This window comes from Phoxinus phoxinus (genome assembly GCF_949152265.1).
Source record: "Phoxinus phoxinus genome assembly, chromosome: 6".
In the NCBI taxonomy this organism is placed as follows: Eukaryota; Metazoa; Chordata; class Actinopteri; order Cypriniformes; family Leuciscidae; genus Phoxinus; species Phoxinus phoxinus.
Window position 1 is genome coordinate 2,541,324 of NC_136881.1, and position 15,249 is coordinate 2,556,572.

The window sequence follows — 15,249 nt, forward strand, 5'->3', positions numbered from 1 at the left end:
GTGAAGTTTTAGCTCTAAATACCCCACAGATATTTTTATATCGCATGTTAAAATTGTCACTTTTTGAGGGTGAGCAAAAACACACCGTTTTGTGTCTGTCCCTTTAAATGCAAATGAGCTGCTGCTCCCGGCACAGGGGGCGGAGCTACAAGAGCTCGTGTCCTTTTACCTCACACACACACACACACTCACACACACATGCACTGAAAATTTCAAAAACTTTCAGCCTTTCATGTTGAAACCGGAGTCAGAATGATGGAGAGACTCAAGAAGAAGTGACAACATGTAGAAGAACAGGACATCTCTGAATGGTTAGTTGATGAGTTTATGAAGCTTATGTGTAGTTATCTTCTAGTCACTGATTAGCATATTCTGTCTTGATAATCTATAAATCGTAACTTTGCAGATGTAGTTTACGCTCAAACAGCAACATTGCACACCAACTAACGTTAAAAAAGTGCAATCATAATCAACCACCCCTTTAATGGGAACATTAGCAAAACATCCTTTGCCCATATTTTGTCAGCTGGGATCTGTTCCCAAATGAACCAGCTTGTGTCTCAGCCTTTGCCAAGTTGAGAGACTAAAGCTAGCTATATTTCTCTCCGAGTTTATGAATAAAGCTGTTTTTAAGCTCAAAGCTCTTTAAATGTTGAGCTACCTTTGTCCCGGTTGTAAATCTGCCATGCTAACTGGGCATTGAGCCTTGTTTGTAGATGCAGCTTTTGTGGAGAAATGAGCAGTTTTTAAAACAGGAATGCCGTCTAGCGAATAAATCCATCTTTTGAATCTTATGAAGTGGTCAGACTTTACGTCTGTGTTATTCTGAGAGCGCTTGCTAGCCAAAGCTGCCCTGGCCGACTCTGAAAACTCACATTAAATGCTTTCCATGCATATCTGTGGTGCTCTGGATCCGCACCGTCTAGTGTCGAAACCGAAAAGTGCTTCAGCATTGGCGGATTTAACCTGTTATATTGGCCATTATATTTAAAACAGTAATATATACTAAACCTAAACTTGACTAACTTTGAAAGCTTACAATCTCTAGTTTACATATTTGGTGACTGATTTTCAAAATAAATTACAGAGGAGCAGTAATTGATAAATTTGCAACAAGAATATGCTCATCCTCCTAAGGCCTTTATTTTGAAATAGTGATGAACATGAAAAATCATGAAAGAATGGTAGAAACCACAGTTTGTTTTCATGCCAAGAGTTCAAAAGATAGCATCTATTCATTTTAGAAAATTATTTTAGAAAAAAAGCTCTGAAAATGTTTTAAATATAAAGAAAACAATAATAGATTCAGCATTAGTGATGTGGCAGCGAGCAATAATGCACATACGTGATCTTTTGTGTTTCTTAGAGGTTGAATCCATTTCAAAATCTGCCAAACTTCCAACACTACTTCTGAATAGGATGTCTAATTCATAAATTGTATGAAAATTGTAAAAATAATGGTCAGACTTAAACAACATATGGAAATGGAGGCGTCCTTATATGGGCAGTAATGTCCACTAGTGGAGAAGTGTGGTACTGCGCCCAAACTAAATCTCACTGAACGCTTATTTTTGAGATATCAACCTAACATTTGAAACACAACTTGTTCAGATTTTTGGCTTTGATTTTTTTCTTCTATTTTTAGAGTCCTCCAGGTTTTGAAAATATATATTTTATATAAAATATGAATAATTACATTTAATTATTCATTAAATGAATAGAGAATTTTAACATTGTACATTTTCATTAACTCAAACTTCTATAACTTTTTTCACTTCTACAAAAATCTGCCGAATGTCTTCTTTAAAACAAGACCAATCTTACATCTATATTCCAAAGAATTCTTGAATTACAACCTTTTAAGTTCAAAATGTGCATTTTCATGTCTATTAAAAAAAAGGGGGCACCGCTTAAGGGGTTAAAAGCAACTAAAAGACACTGTCTGTTACAATAACCTTTTTAGCAGGGCTAATACGTCTGTAAAATTATATATATATATATATATATATATGGAGTGATTATGTCTGCCATGATGCGTGAACCCGCAGCATAATAATAATACTTTCACTGTTTTGAGTTCATACATGTGTGTTCTTCCTCCTTTTGTAATTCTGCTTTCTTGCTGTTTATAGGTAAGCAAAGATGTCTCGAGGGCAAAACTGTTCAAGAGTGAAGCATAATGAGTGTTACACAGAAATTAGCTGGCTAAAGCATACAATGCAATGATAAATCGCTGGAATAATTAATTACCGGTATATAAATATTAATTAAAATACTTTTCAAATGAAATGATTGTACTATATTTTAGTTCGATAATGTTTTTTATATCTAATATGTTGTATTTTTAGGAGATTTTATGGTACTAAATTATATTCATGCAGTAGTTATGATCTATTTATTCACTGTTTGAGCATAGATCTAAAAAATTAAATTTCCAACCTAGACTGTCAATCATCTTGAACGCTTTGAAGAATTAAAGACGATACTTACGTTAAAGACGACACTTGTCAGATTATTGCTTAAGTGAAGTTTTAAGTTTTAAAAAGCGAACTTTAAAAATGTATACATTTTACGTTTATTGTTGTAAAAAATGCACAAAAAATTAAATTTAGCAAAACATGTTTTACCTAAAATTGCGAGAAAATTAAAGCCATAAATCTAAACAAGCTCTGCTCCAAATTTGAGGTTGAAAAGTTTCGAAACGATTTATCTTTGTTATTTTTTACAACACAAAAACAAACTGTTTTAACAGGTGTGTGTGTGTGTGTGTGTGTGTGTGTGTATGTGTGTGTGTGCGCGTGCATATATTTCAAAAACACAATAAAAACATTAATATTGTGAAGAATTATTACAAATGAAACAGCTGTTTTCTATGCAAATATATATAGTAAATTGTGATCAAAGCTGAATTTTCAGCATCATTACTCCAGTCTTCAGTGTCACATGATCCTTCAGAAATAATTATATGATAATTTATATAATATATATATATATTTCATTGTATCATTGTGTTCTTCAGCCAGGTGTCAAACACATATCTAAACCAATATCTGAGGCTTTGCTGTGTGGAAGATTTAGACAAGGCAAGAAGTTCTGGACGAGATCAATCATTAATGTTGCTTGTAGGCCTAATGCTAATAACTGCTTATGGGTTACACTTTAATTTGATGGTCCACTTTAGACATTTTATAAGTAACTTTGCAACTAACAGTCATTAGAGGATTAGTAGACTGTTAAGTTAGGGTAATATATAGTTGTAAAGTTACTTTAGAGTCAGTAGAAAAGTGTATTGAGGAGCATCAAAATAAAGTGTTAGCAGATATTAAGCAGAAGGTAATACTCTACTGACCGCTAGTTGACATGTGGTTGTAAAGATACACTGAATAAGATTATAAATGCAACACTTTTGTTTTTTGCCCCCATGTTTATTGCACATTTTAGAGTGGGCAGCCTAAGGCACACCTGTGCAATAATCATACGGTCTAATCAGCATCTTGATATGCCACACCTGGGAGGTGGATGGATTATCACTAAAGGAGAAGTGCTCACTAACACAGATTTAGACCGATTTGTGAACAATATTTGAGAGATATTTTTTTTGTGTACATAAAAATGGATTATCTCTGGATTATCACTAAAGGAGAAGTGCTCACTAATGGTGCGTTCACACCGGACGCGAATTGCGCGTCAGGCGCGAGTGATTTCAATGTTAAGTCAATGCAAAGACGCGTTACGCGCGTATAAAAATCCTGCGGCGCGAATGAGGCGTAGAGTGCGGCGCGGTAGATGCGAATATGCCTCATTCGCTCGTCAAGTTCGCGCAAATGGCGCGAATTGAGCGTCTGGCGCGTTACGCGCGAATAATTTTATAGTGCTTTTGTGCATTCACGTGTTTTACGCGAATTCGCGTCTGCCGCCCGAGTTGAAAAATCAGAACTTCTGCGTCAATTCGCGCCGCGTTAACCAATCAGGAGCCTGCTTGCTTCACGTGACATAGCATAACAAACTCCTGCTCGAAGTCCCTCATTCAAAATGGAGGAGAAAATAATTTTAGCTGTGAGTGATCACCCGGAATTATATGACTCAAGTTCGTACTTTTATAGAGACAGGAACAAAAAGTACCTCGCTTGGAAGAAGATAAGTGAGGAGATAACCGGGTAAGTTGTAAGATATACAAATTTCACTTTTGTGTCACGTTATTGACCTACTAACTCGCTAGTAAGCTGCCGTGCTGCTAGTTTACAACTATTTAAATGATCTATCAACATCAGACATCTTGTAAAAAGATGGCCGCCAACGGATTTCGAAACTTTCGCCTCTGACGCGTGTAAATTCCGCTTCAAATGTATGTTTTTACACGCGTCAAGAGCAAAATTGACGCGCGTAAAAACATACATTTGAAGCGGAATTTACACAAAAGTGTGGAATGGACACAAAGTGATCAAGCGTATAACTAGACGCGGCAGGCACGAATTTGACGCGCTATTCGCGTCCGGTGTGAACGCACAGTAACACAGATTTAGACCGATTTGTGAACAATATTTGAGAGAATTTTTTTTGTGTACATAGATTATCTCTAAAGGAGAAGTGCTAACTAAAACAAATTTAGACCGATTTGTGAACAATATTTGAGAAAAATTTTTTGCATACATAAAAATGGATTATCTCTGGATTATCACTAAAGGAGAAGTGCTCACTAACACAGATTTAGACCGATTTGTGAACAATATTTGAGAGAAATTTTTGTGTACATACATTATCACTAAAGGAGAAGTGCTCACTAAAACAGATTTAGACCGATTTGTGAACAATATTTGAGATAATTTTTTTTGTGTACATAGAAAAAGTCTTAGATCTTTGAGTTCAGCTCATAAAAAATGTGGGCAAAAACAAAAGTGTTGCGTTTATAATATTGTTCAGTATAGTTAGAATATCTAAAGTGGACCATAAATAAAACTTCTTGTGAATCGCTATCAGGGCTAAAACATATCAGCGGATAACTTTGTCAAGCCCTCATAGGACAATGTTTCACAAAGGTTTCGGTAGAGTGCTTTTCCATGACCTCGTGTGACAGAAAGTGTTTGTTGTGTCAACCTGCTAGATCTTTACTTTCACTGTCCATTCTGTGTGTAGACGTTCATGTTACTCTTTCGTACGTTTCTGCTTTCTCCTGCTGTTTATAGGTAAGCAAAGACGTCTCGAGGGCAAAACTGTTCAAGGTTCACGGGCAAAGCGTAATGGGTGTCATGCAAATAAATTAGCAGTACAGAGTACAGATATTTAAAAGTTTAGTGACAGATAATAAATACTGGAAATGGTAACATATTAACAGACATTTTTAACTGATGTCTTATGTAAGTTGATTCATGCGGCTTGCTGTTTTTGCACATGCATTTTCTTTTCCTTTTTATTGTTGTGGTTTTTTAATTGTTATTTTGATTTTAAAAAAGCAATGTTAAAAGCTATGTTTTGGGGTCGGTAAGATTTTTTAAAGACCCCTTGTGGTGAAAATCCAGCTTTTAATGTTGTTTATGTGTCTATGTGGTGTTTTTAATATGTTTTAAGACAAACCATGTGTAAATTCATAAGTCGATAGCATTGCTGAGTATTTTCTGCTTAAAACTGCAGTGAACCAAAGACCGTCTCAAAAACACGGTTTGAAATCGCTGGTGTTTCTGACGTCACACACTACCTTGTAACCAATCAGATCAACGTGTGATCGTCAACCAGTGGATCTCTGAGGTGAGTGAGTGAGTGAGTGAGTGGAGGCGGGGCTCATTTGCATATTCATATAATAAATTAGGCAGGGGTGTCGAGTTACATTCAAGCTATTTTAATGCATGACATTTTTTTCAAGGAAAAAAAGTTGAAATATGTCATTTTGGTGATCAAAGATGAGTTTTAAGGGATAAAGTTATTGACAACAGGGGGACTTTAAAATTAAATAAATTGAAATTATTTCAATTGAATTGAAAGAAATCTCTCCTGCTCACCAAGGCTGCTTTTATTTTATCAAAAATAGGGTAAAAACTGTGTAATAATAATCACATTTAAAATAACTGTGCAGCCATTACTTCGTGTCACATGATCCTTCAAAAATCATATATGCTGATATATGCATATTTAAAATCAACATTTTAAATATGTTTACTGACACTTTTGATCAATTTAATGCATCCTTGCTGAATAAAAGTAGTAATTTCTTGCCCAAACTTCCCAAACTTTTGTAGTTTCTGGTTAACGTTTTTGGGCAGTCACAACACAAGGCATTTTAATTGTTTTGCTTAAAGGATATAATTACTGAAAATATGTTTGTATGCCGCAAGAGGCCAGATGTAATTTAGCCTTGTGCAACATGTGTTTTATGCAACAATGAACCAGATAAAATACTATCTATCTTCATCACTAAAAATAATTAGTTTGACTCTCCTGGAGGATTTTCTAAGGATAAGTTACTCTCTCCTCTTCTGTGTTTACACTCGCAGCGCTCAATCCCTCACAATTAGAGTCTATTTTTTGCTTTAGGCGAGTGTATAATGAGAGGATGAGAAGTACAACGGATGAATGTAGGTGTCTTCCCTGGAAAAGACGAGTGGAAAATTCTGTTCAGGGACAAAGTGGGCAGATAGAGGGGAGGGGGGACGGGACGTCTGGTAACCTGAACCCTGGAGACACAAATCTTAGGTAAAGCTACGGTCTCTGAGAGGGAACAATGCTCTCTCACATGCGACGAGCCAATCGCACACAATATCCCTTATATGTGAGCGAGCTGAGTGATTCGGGTCTCCGGGGACAGAGCGCAGTGAAAGGACATCATGTGCTGAGTTTTCTCGAGGGTGATTACAGGTGCCTTATGGTCCTTTTAAAGGAGTAGCTTACCCCAAAAACCACAATTCTGTCACCATTGCTCATCGTGCAACAGAAAAAATGAGTCAGCCGGTTGAGTGTGACCCAAACAAATCATTCATGAGACTAAACTTGTTATTAAAGGGTGTTTGTCAGGCACAGAGCAGAGTTTAGTTGTTTACGGTTGCTGAACACGGCTCATCTAACCAGCAGTTAAAGGGTTAGTTCACCCGAAAATGAAAAATCTGTCATTAATTACTCATGTCGTTCCAAACCAGTACGTCTTTCGTTCATTTTCGGAACACAAATGAAGATTTGTTTGATGAAATCTGAGAACTTTACGAGAATGAACCTCATTGGTTTTTGCAGAAGCTCAAACGTGATGCGTAACACAACAATGAACCTCATTGGCTCTTGCAGAAGCTCAAACGTGATGCGTAACACAACAATGAACCTCATTGGCTCTTGCAGAAGCTCAAACGTGATGCGTAACACGAGAATGAACCTCATTGGTTCTTGCAGAAGCTCAAATGTGATGCGTAACACAACAATGAACCTCATTGGCTCTTGCAGAAGCTCAAACGTGATGCGTAACACGAGAATGAACCTCATTGGTTTTTGCAGAAGCTCAAACGTGATGCGTAACACAACAATGAACCTCATTGGCTCTTGCAGAAGCTCAAACGTGATGCGTAACACGAGAATGAACCTCATTGGTTCTTGCAGAAGCTCAAATGTGATGCGTAACACGAGAATGAACCTCATTGGTTCTTGCAGAAGCTCAAATGTGCTGCGTAACACAACAATGAACCTCATTGGCTCTTGCAGAAGCTCAAACGTGATACGTAACATGAGAATGAACCTCATTGGCTCTTGCAGAAGCTCAAACGTGATGCGTAACACGAGAATGAACCTCATTGGTTTTTGCAGAAGCTCAAACGTGCTGCGTAACACAACAATGAACCTCATTGGCTCTTGCAGAAGCTCAAACGTGATGCGTAACACGAGAATGAACCTCATTGGTTCTTGCAGAAGCTCAAATGTGATGCGTAACACAACAATGAACCTCATTGGCTCTTGCAGAAGCTCAAACGTGATGCGTAACACGAGAATGAACCTCATTGGCTCTTGCAGAAGCTCAAACGTGATGCGTAACACGAGAATGAACCTCATTGGCTCTTGCAGAAGCTCAAATGTGATGCGTAACACAACAATGAACCTCATTGGCTCTTGCAGAAGCTCAAACGTGATACGTAACATGAGAATGAACCTCATTTGTTCTTGCAGAAGCTCAAATGTGTTGCGTAACACAACAATGAACCTCATTGGCTCTTGCAGAAGCTCAAACGTGATGCGTAACACGAGAATGAACCTCATTGGCTCTTGCAGAAGCTCAAACGTGATGCGTAACACGAGAATGAACCTCATTGGCTCTTGCAGAAGCTCAAATGTGATGCGTAACACAACAATGAACCTCATTGGTTCTTGCTGAAGCTCAAACGTGATGCGTAACATGAGAATGAACCTCATTGGCTCTTGCAGAAGCTCAAACGTGATGCGTAACACGAGAATGAACCTCATTGGCTCTTGCAGAAGCTCAAATGTGATGCGTAACACAACAATGAACCTCATTGGTTCTTGCTGAAGCTCAAACGTGATACGTAACATGAGAATGAACCTCATTGGCTCTTGCAGAAGCTCAAACGTGATGCGTAACACGAGAATGAACCTCATTGGCTCTTGCAGAAGCTCAAATGTGATGCGTAACACAACAATGAACCTCATTGGCTCTTGCAGAAGCTCAAACGTGATGCGTAACACGAGAATGAACCTCATTGGCTCTTGCTGAAGCTCAAACGTGATACGTAACATGAGAATGAACCTCATTGGCTCTTGCAGAAGCTCAAACGTGATGCGTAACATGAGAATGAACCTCATTGGCTCTTGCAGAAGCTCAAACGTGATGCGTAACATGAGAATGAACCTCATTGGTTCTTGCTGAAGCTCAAACGTGATGCGTAACATGAGAATGAACCTCATTGGTTCTTGCAGAAGCTCAAACGTGATGCGTAACATGAGAATGAACCTCATTGGTTCTTGCAGAAGCTCAAATGTGATGCGTAACACAACAATGAACCTCATTGGCTCTTGCAGAAGCTCAAACGTGATGCGTAACATGAGAATGAACCTCATTGGCTCTTGCAGAAGCTCAAACGTGATGCGTAACATGAGAATGAACCTCATTGGCTCTTGCAGAAGCTCAAATGTGATGCGTAACACAACAATGAACCTCATTGGCTCTTGCAGAAGCTCAAACGTGATGCGTAACATGAGAATGAACCTCATTGGCTCTTTCAGAAGCTCAAACGTGATGCGTAACACGAGAATGAACCTCATTGGCTCTTTCAGAAGCTCAAACGTGATGCGTAACACGAGAATGAACCTCATTGGCTCTTTCAGAAGCTCAAACGTGATGCGTAACACGAGAATGAACCTCATTGGCTCTTTCAGAAGCTCAAACGTGATGCGTAACACGAGAATGAACCTCATTGGTTCTTGCAGAAGCTTTGACTTCCATAGTGAGTAAATGATGACAGAATTTTTATTTTTGGGTGAACTATCCCTTTAAATGGTTCATGAATGCTATAGAATACAGACCTGAGGTTGGTCTCTTTTTATAATGCTTTCTGCAGTGTTCTTCACGGAGAGCCGTGAGAGACAGAGACACTGCCTTCTCTCACAGTTGTCATGTTTACAATATTTCTCTCTCTCTCTCTCTCTCTCTCTCTCTCTCTCTCTCTCTCTCTCTCTCTCTCTCTCTCTCTCTCTCTCTCTCTCGTTCTCTCTCTCTCTCTCTCTCTCTCGTTCTCTCTCTCTCTCTCTCTCTCTCTCTCTCTCTCTCTCTCTCTCTCTCTCTCTCTCTCTCTCTCTCAGTGTCTGACATCTCCCTCCACACTCACAGCTGTGCCTGAGAGAGACACTCCACACTGATTATTGCACATTGATGAACAGAAGAGTACACACTTACAACGCTGACATTCATATTGTGAAAATAAAGAAGCGGCAGACAGATTGGAATCCCTCAATTTGGGGTGACACAATTTGGTGTGTGTGTGTGTGTCTGTGTGTGTGTGTGTGTGTGTGTGTGTGTCTGATTCAGGTAAACCCAACATTATGAGGACAAAATGTCCCCACAAAGACGGCAATATCCAAAGTCCTTGTGGGGACATTTTTGATCATACTGTGATGTTTTTTTTAAATGTAAAAAAGGAATTTTTAAAAGGGGTCGGGTTAGTGTAAGAGTAAGAGTAAGTGTAAGTGTAGTGTGTGTGTGTGTGTGTGTGTGTGTTGCCCTCTTCCCCTCCACCTCTTGATGGAAATTGACAGCCTTGGCCGGCCATATTATCTAATATTAAATATTCTGGTTTGCATCTCTCAAATTCCATAATAATCAAATAACATGAAGCACCTTTAATTTGTAAAGTGATTAATTTACTGTTACATCACATTATATGTTTGTATAGGCCAGACATTACAGCATTAGATGGCCTTTTCCTTCCTCTTTCCTCGTTTGCATTGGTGCTCATAGAGCGGCGGCTGTAATCACGTGTGTCGGAGAGATACAGTACTTCCCTTCCCCCTTCACAGAATCAGCCACTTCAACACATCATCCTTTCTTTTAGTCAATAATCCCTGTGTCAGACACACCAATCATGGGATGAAGCACTGGAACCGGATCCCTAAATAATAGTTTTCACTGTTTAAGGGTATATTATTAGCTGTTACCTGATTTGATCCAGGCATTGCTGTTTTCAAAGACTAGTGCACTAATTTTGTTACAAAGTAATACTGTATATTCTCGATTATTCGGCTCTGCTAAGTCACAGACCGCCTACTTTAGTATATAATGTTTCCTTTCAGAGACTGAACTGCTTCTTTAAAACTTGGTTAGGTATCTATTTTAAAGCCCCATTTCATGTTAATGAGTGCCAGACCTATAAGGAAAGAAATATTAAAATGTAACCACTAAAATGGATTTCTGCGACTGTCAGAAAGGCTGATCGTCACTGTTGACTTTCCCACAACCCTGTGTTCACCTTGAATATCTGCACACTTCATCCCCTTCTTCCTAAAGCATGCTGTCATTACCAGGCTCCAGCTGCTCCTGGTTTTCCTGGACTATTTACCAAACAAATGGATGCAAAATCAAAAGGAAATGTGCAAACCATGCTCACCGACATATAAGTGGTGCTAAGCTGGTGAAAAGCATAAATATGGACTCATCTTAATCCACTGTTGACAGAGAAAAGATAGCGAGCCGTTTACAAAACACGGACAAAGCCTTTGCAAAACTCACATTCAGAATTCTTGAGATACGTTTGTGGCCGTGTGCAAACATAGTTTGATCTATTAGGTTTATTACTGGGTGTTGAATGCCAAAGGACACAATTTACTCAGTCATTCATCACTTACCTTTGAAATGGAGAAGTGGCCAAAGGTCATAAAAATAAGCCGGCGCCTGATCATCGGCAAATAAATGATTAATGTTGAAGACAAATCAGTGCACAGGGAAGGTTTTTTAAATACTAGTAAATTGTTGTGTAAACTACCACATGTCTAGTAATAAGACTATTATAGTTCTTCATCTTGGTGTCAATGACATGACCTACCTGTTTGGATGAAGGTTGAGTAAATGTTAAAGCTCGATGACAGCAGCCAAACTCCTCCCTAATCTCCTCAAAACTCCTCCTTGAAACAGGTGAGTTGGCGGGGTATAAATTTTGTGAACCTGGCTTGGACACACAGGAGCTTTGTGTCTCCGGAGTGGCTATCAGGAGAACGACGACGTTTAAAATCCACAAGGTTTAGATTTTGATTTGGAATAAACGAGGAAAATGGGGCTTGGCGTAAGTGGACCTTATTTTATTTGCTTTCCTGCTCTTATTGCTCCATTTGTTGTATTTTTTATTGTATCTCATGCTATGCCTTTTTTAAATCAGCAATGTGTTTATTACTTACGCAAAGTATTGTTATTCTTAATAGACGGGGAATGATAAGTACAAATTGGCGGCAACTTCAGAGGATGGAGCCAAAATGCCAAAAAAGGGGAAAAATAAGCAGAAGGACATGGACGATCTTAAAAAAGAAGTGGATCTGGTGTGTATATAAATGCATTTAGAAAATACACATTGCATTAACATACTTTTAACGCTCCATTTAATCATAATGTGGAGAACTGAGATTTCAAGGCTCTTTTCTTTTCCACAGGACGACCACAAGTTGACACTGGACGAGCTTCACCGCAAATATGGCACTGACCTCACCAGGGTGAGTTTAGTGACACTTTCGGGAAATCTTATTGCATCTAAAATAATTAATATGCATATTTTATCTGATTAGATGAGCATAAATGATTATTGTTATAATCCACCATTAAAAAGAACGGCTGGTAATCTGAATAACAATCATTGAAATTGTGTAATATTAAGTTATTTTCTGTCAAATCAAAGCGCTTTTACTCAAAGCAAAATAATGATTATTGATGACGTCTGTGTAAGATGTTAGCCAGATCACAGCAGACATGTTCAAGGCAAAACAGTATATTGTTATGTATTGGAAACAGTAGATTATATGTATTGGAAACAGTAGATTATATGTATTGGAAACAGTAGATTATAAATTGTAATGGAAAACTTCTAATTCGAGCACTTTCAACTTATGTAACTACGAATCTGAAAAACTTATGTGCATAATATGATTCGAGCTGTCCTGAAGCAGACCCGGACATAGGGCAGTGGGTGGTGTCCGACTGTTAGCTCCGCCCGTACCTGGACCGAACCCTCTGCCCTACCTTGACCTTCATTTCACTCCAACACCTCAAGGACAGCATGTCCCTTCCAGTTATTACACAATATCTACCTGGAGTCTCATATTTCTGTAATTTTATTTTATTTTATGAAATCCACGCTACAGTTTTGAACTTGCTTACCCTGCGACAACTCATTGATTTGTTTTTTTAAATCATTTTTGGCAGGGCTTGTCTTCTACCCGTGCAAAGGAGATCTTGGCTCGTGACGGGCCGAATGCACTGACCCCCCCTCCTACGACCCCAGAATGGATCAAGTTCTGCAAACAGCTCTTTGGTGGGTTCTCAACGCTGCTGTGGATTGGTGCGATCCTTTGTTTCCTGGCATATGGAATCCAGGCTGCCTCCGAAGACGAACCCGCGAATGACAATGTACTATGGAGCAAAAATTGTCTTCTCTTAATTATGCATAAATAGTTAATATGTCAACAAATGTCAATTCTTCATTGAATAATTAGTAGAATAATTTTTGCAGCTTTACCTGGGGATTGTGCTTGCTGGTGTTGTCATAATCACGGGATGCTTCTCATACTACCAAGAAGCAAAGAGCTCTAAGATCATGGAATCGTTTAAGAACCTTGTTCCTCAGGTACTGAAATTCAAAAATTAGACATTTTAGCTCTCACAAAAAAACTAGTCGTTTTAATACATTCTGGTTTTGTAGCAAGCTCTGGTTGTGCGTGAAGGAGAGAAAAAGAACATCAATGCTGAGGAGGTAGTCGCTGGAGATCTTGTGGAGGTCAAAGGTGGAGACCGAATCCCAGCTGATCTTCGTATCATCTCTGCACATGGATGCAAGGTAAGACCTGAAGGTCATTAGAATGGCAAACTGTTAAATAGACTGGCATAGATATGTTGGGCCCTATTTTAAGGATCTGAAACGCAAGTATCAAACGCGAAACGCAAGTAACTTTGTGGGCGGATCCCGGCGCTGTTGCTATTATACCGGCGGGATAAACGACTCTTGCGCCCGACGCAAATCTATAATATGTTGGTCTGCAGTCGCTTCATTATTCATAGGTGTGGTTTGGGTGTAACGTACAATAAACCAATCAGAGCGTCCTCTCACATTCCCTTTAAGAGCCGGCGCGCTTGTTCCACGGCGGATTGCTATTATAACGGCGGATTTGCCAGTGCATGCCAGGAGCGGTTCACAGCCGAGGAGACGACGTTCTCGCCAGGGCCGTAAAACACAGAGAAGTGACATTGTATGAGGATGATGGGAGAAACCCACACAAATTAGCTTCGGTTAAACAGGCGTATAATAATTTGGGTAAATGTGTAATCTAGATTTATGCCTATTGTTTTCACATCTTCATGGACACAACAATGATTTCCCTCGTGTGGTAATATGTTTTCTTGTTATTATGATTTGCAAAAATGAAAACTGCTGCGTCTGTTTAGATTAGAGAATTAAAGTGTATGCGCGTTATTCACACGCTACATAATGGCCAAGCATGTGCCCTTAAAATAGCATATCACTAACGCGCCACTGTCTTTAGACTAGGTTTTTCCTGGTCAGTGGCGGAATTGTTTTCTCAAACTGCAAAATAGCACCAGGGAACGTTTGCGCCGGAACACGCCTCCTCTTTTCGCTGAACCGCATTGTTTTGTCTAACTGGTTGCTATTAGGGATGCACGGATATAATTTTTTTTTATAAAACCGATAATTCTTTATATTTGAAAGCCGATAATCAATATATTGGTCGATAAATCTAAATCCAAATTTTTATATAGTTTTTTAGAGCCTGACTACAAAAACATAAGTCTTACCATTAAAAGCCATGTCTCAAGCACACAATTATAATGTTCTTATTATAATTTTATCTAGCCTATATGACAGACTTGCGGTGCACATGTTGCACTTAACTGTATTTTCCTTATTTGAAGTGATTCCAATCATCAATAATCCATTATTTATCGGCTTTGATATGTCGGCCACATTTTCATATTGGGCCAATAACGATAACTTATATCGGCGGATACCGATATGGTGGCTGAAATATTGTGCATCCCTAGTTTCTATGCTAGTCAACCAAGGTTTTGTTGGTGAACAGGTTGTCTATGCTGCTCTACCAGCTAGACCATGGGTGTCCAAATCTGCTCCTGGTAGGCCAATGTTTTGCAGAGGTAAAACAGCATTGGACACCCCTAAACTAGACCAACACGAAACCAGTATTAACCAGCATAAACAAGCCTGGACCAACATGGATATTCATGGAAATCTTCCTTCCTTCTGTGCAGGTGGACAACTCTTCACTCACTGGTGAATCTGAACCCCAGACTCGTGCTCCTGACTTCTCCAATGAAAATCCCCTGGAAACCAGAAACATTGCATTCTTCTCTACCAACTGCGTTGAAGGTACAATGATAAGACAGCTAAAGTTTGTTGGATAACAAAAACAATGACAGAAATATATAGCTGCAAGCAGCAATTAAGCGGGTTCAAGCGCTTTAAGACCTTTAAGCACATGCGTATGCGGTATTATGTTGTATTTTTCATAGATGGAAAATACCATTTAAATCCAAAACAGGGA

General features: G+C 38.9%; 1 protein-coding gene across 2 annotated transcripts in view; it reads left to right on the plus strand.

The window, feature by feature from the left end:
* atp1a1a.4 (ATPase Na+/K+ transporting subunit alpha 1a, tandem duplicate 4) overlaps window positions 1–15,249 on the plus strand; it is a 72,054-nt gene that overhangs the window by 48,498 nt on the left and 8,307 nt on the right. The window contains exons 1-8 of one of the 2 annotated variants that reach the window (XM_079615476.1): window positions 175–311; window positions 11,606–11,753; window positions 11,890–12,003; window positions 12,115–12,174; window positions 12,881–13,084; window positions 13,188–13,301; window positions 13,377–13,511; window positions 14,957–15,074. In XM_079615476.1, coding sequence (XP_079471602.1) covers window positions 11,742–11,753; window positions 11,890–12,003; window positions 12,115–12,174; window positions 12,881–13,084; window positions 13,188–13,301; window positions 13,377–13,511; window positions 14,957–15,074 — 757 coding nt within the window. In that variant the 5' untranslated portion in view covers window positions 175–311; window positions 11,606–11,741. Of the gene's footprint in view, window positions 1–174; window positions 312–11,605; window positions 11,754–11,889; window positions 12,004–12,114; window positions 12,175–12,880; window positions 13,085–13,187; window positions 13,302–13,376; window positions 13,512–14,956; window positions 15,075–15,249 lie in introns of those variants that run through there. The other variant, XM_079615475.1, reaches the window with a different exon arrangement.